The sequence below is a fragment of the Octopus bimaculoides genome, chromosome 23 (assembly GCF_001194135.2).
Source record: "Octopus bimaculoides isolate UCB-OBI-ISO-001 chromosome 23, ASM119413v2, whole genome shotgun sequence".
Classification (NCBI taxonomy): Eukaryota; Metazoa; Mollusca; class Cephalopoda; order Octopoda; family Octopodidae; genus Octopus; species Octopus bimaculoides.
In genome coordinates this window covers 6,987,336-6,989,715 of record NC_069003.1, presented here as the reverse complement: position 1 = coordinate 6,989,715, position 2,380 = coordinate 6,987,336, and the positions used below count along the sequence as shown (strand labels likewise).

At 33.0% G+C, this 2,380-nt stretch overlaps 1 protein-coding gene across 1 annotated transcript in view; it reads right to left on the bottom strand.

Moving 5' to 3' along the window:
* The window catches only part of LOC106873862 (sushi, nidogen and EGF-like domain-containing protein 1), a 22,618-nt gene that overhangs the window by 2,309 nt on the left and 17,929 nt on the right, over window positions 1-2,380 (bottom strand). The window contains exon 5 of the mRNA XM_014921377.2: window positions 828-927. Within this exon, the coding sequence (XP_014776863.1) occupies window positions 828-927 (100 nt within the window). The remainder of the gene's footprint in view (window positions 1-827; window positions 928-2,380) is intronic.

Below are 2,380 nucleotides of genomic sequence, written 5' to 3'. Positions count from 1 at the left end.
TATATATATATAGAGAGAGAGAGAGAGAGAGAGAGAGAGAGACAAAGTAAATCAGAGATTTCATCCATAGGAGAAAAAAAGACATTCAGTAAGTTAGTGTTAAAATTTTTAATGTAAGGAGTAAATGGTTAATTATATAAGCTGCAGCATACTAGTGTATATAAGTGGTTGTGTGTATGTGTGTGTGTGAGTGTATGTATGTATGTACTCTATTTTAACGTGTATAAGGAGCCTCTAATTTTTTGGGCTTACGATTTGGAAAAAAGGTTTTGTAAGAGATTATAATACTGTCCATGTATAAGAAACTCCCATATTATTTTAACCTAATACACATTAAAATATGGTATATATATATATATATGTATGTCTGTATATATATATAATACACATACATACACACCTGTGTAAATAGTAAGGGATTACTCCAAATGCTTGCCTGTTTGCTCTCAGTTAGGTGTTCAAAATAGGTTATTCAACAGTTAATATATTGTTGATATATATATATATATATATATATATATATACACACACACACAGACATTTGTGTGGCTAATAGAGATTAAGTAATACAGAAATGTCATCCATGTGGAAAAAAGAAATATACAAAGATGTCAGATAACATTAGCATAATTTATGCACACAGAATATCAAAATAGGATCAGTGGACAAAATTATGTCCGATTCATCCTGTTTTACCTCATCATACAACATATTACAGAAATATACATAAACGTACAGTCTGCAGAGCGTCTTTTCTGTCCACAGTCTCCCACTCAAACATTACATTCTTTATGGAAACAATCACAAAAGAATTGTATTAAACATACTTCTTCATTCTCCTTAAGCAGTAACAAGTACAGAGAATACCAATAACAATGCCAATGAGCAAAGAGAGTATGGTGGCCACCAATACAATGACTGTCATGCCTGAAAAATAAAGAAATAAACAAACAAGTAAGTAAAGATAAAAGAAAATATTTGGGGTAAATAATTTGGTAAATTTGCATGAAATTAGAGAAATGAAATAAAATGTATGGCTCAGCAGATGTGTTGCTCTTAACCCATGACCTCCCATAATTCTATTGACTGGAATTTTTTTTACGAAACTTTAATTTCTAGCATAAATCAGCCTTAGAAACACGCTGGAATGATCAAAAGAACATTTCAAAATAATCATCATCGTCGTTTAACGTCCGCTTTCCATGCTAGCATGGGTTGGACGATTTGACTGAGGACTGGTGAAACCAGATGGCTACACCAGGCTCCAATCTGATTTGGCAGAGTTTCTACAGCTGGATGCCTTTCCTAACGCCAACCACTCCGAGAGTGTAGTGGGTGTTTTTACGTGTCACCCGCACGAAGGCCAGTCAGGCGGTACTGGCAACGGCCACGCCCAAAATGGTGTATTTTATGTGCCACCTGCACAAGAGCCAGTCCAGGAGCACTGGCAACGATCTCACTCGAAAATCCTGAGAGAGATATTGGGTGAAAAATTAGCAAACCTCATTTGAATATCAGAGAAATATACCTAGTAGATACAGCAAAAGGTTAGTAATGTGTAAATATTGACAGATAATTACGAAATTTATAATTTTTAAGTGATCTCATATGAGATCACTGGTAGGTAATGGGTTAAGATACAATTGCTTGTCATCTTCACTTGATGGATAAGGTCCAAAACCTCAGTGCATGGATTGCTAATTTGACCAAAATATAATTCAAAAGCACAGTTGGGAAATTCTACTACACTATATTCTCTTGCTATGGTGCCTTCAGATTATCACCTTTTTTGACCACTCTCCAACAGTCTCTGAGACATTTTGTTCAACAACAATGTGGGGCTGAAAATGTAGGTTGATGTATTTTGGGGATCAAGACCCCAGTGGTTTCATACCATCAAAGCATTGAAAAGCTGGTGGAACACTAGCAAGCAATCATGAATGATGAAGGAGAATATGTTACTGATGAATAAGATTGAGTGACAGAAGCAGTATTAATATCCTTTGTGCTACAGCGCAAGGCCTGAAATTTGGGGGAGGGGGTAAGTTGATTACATCAACCCCAGTACATAACTGGTACTTATTTCATTGACCCCCACTCCCATAAAGACGTAAAATGCCACTGAGTATTTTGCCCGACATGCTAATGGTTTTGCCAGCTTGCCACCATAATAATAATGATAATAATAATAATAATAATAATAATAATAATAATAATAATAATAATGATAATAATAATAATAATAATGATAATAATAATAATAATAATAATAATAATAATAATAATGATAATAATAATAATAATAATGATAATAATAATAATAATAATGATAATAATAATAATAATAATGATAATAATAATAATAATAATGATAATAATA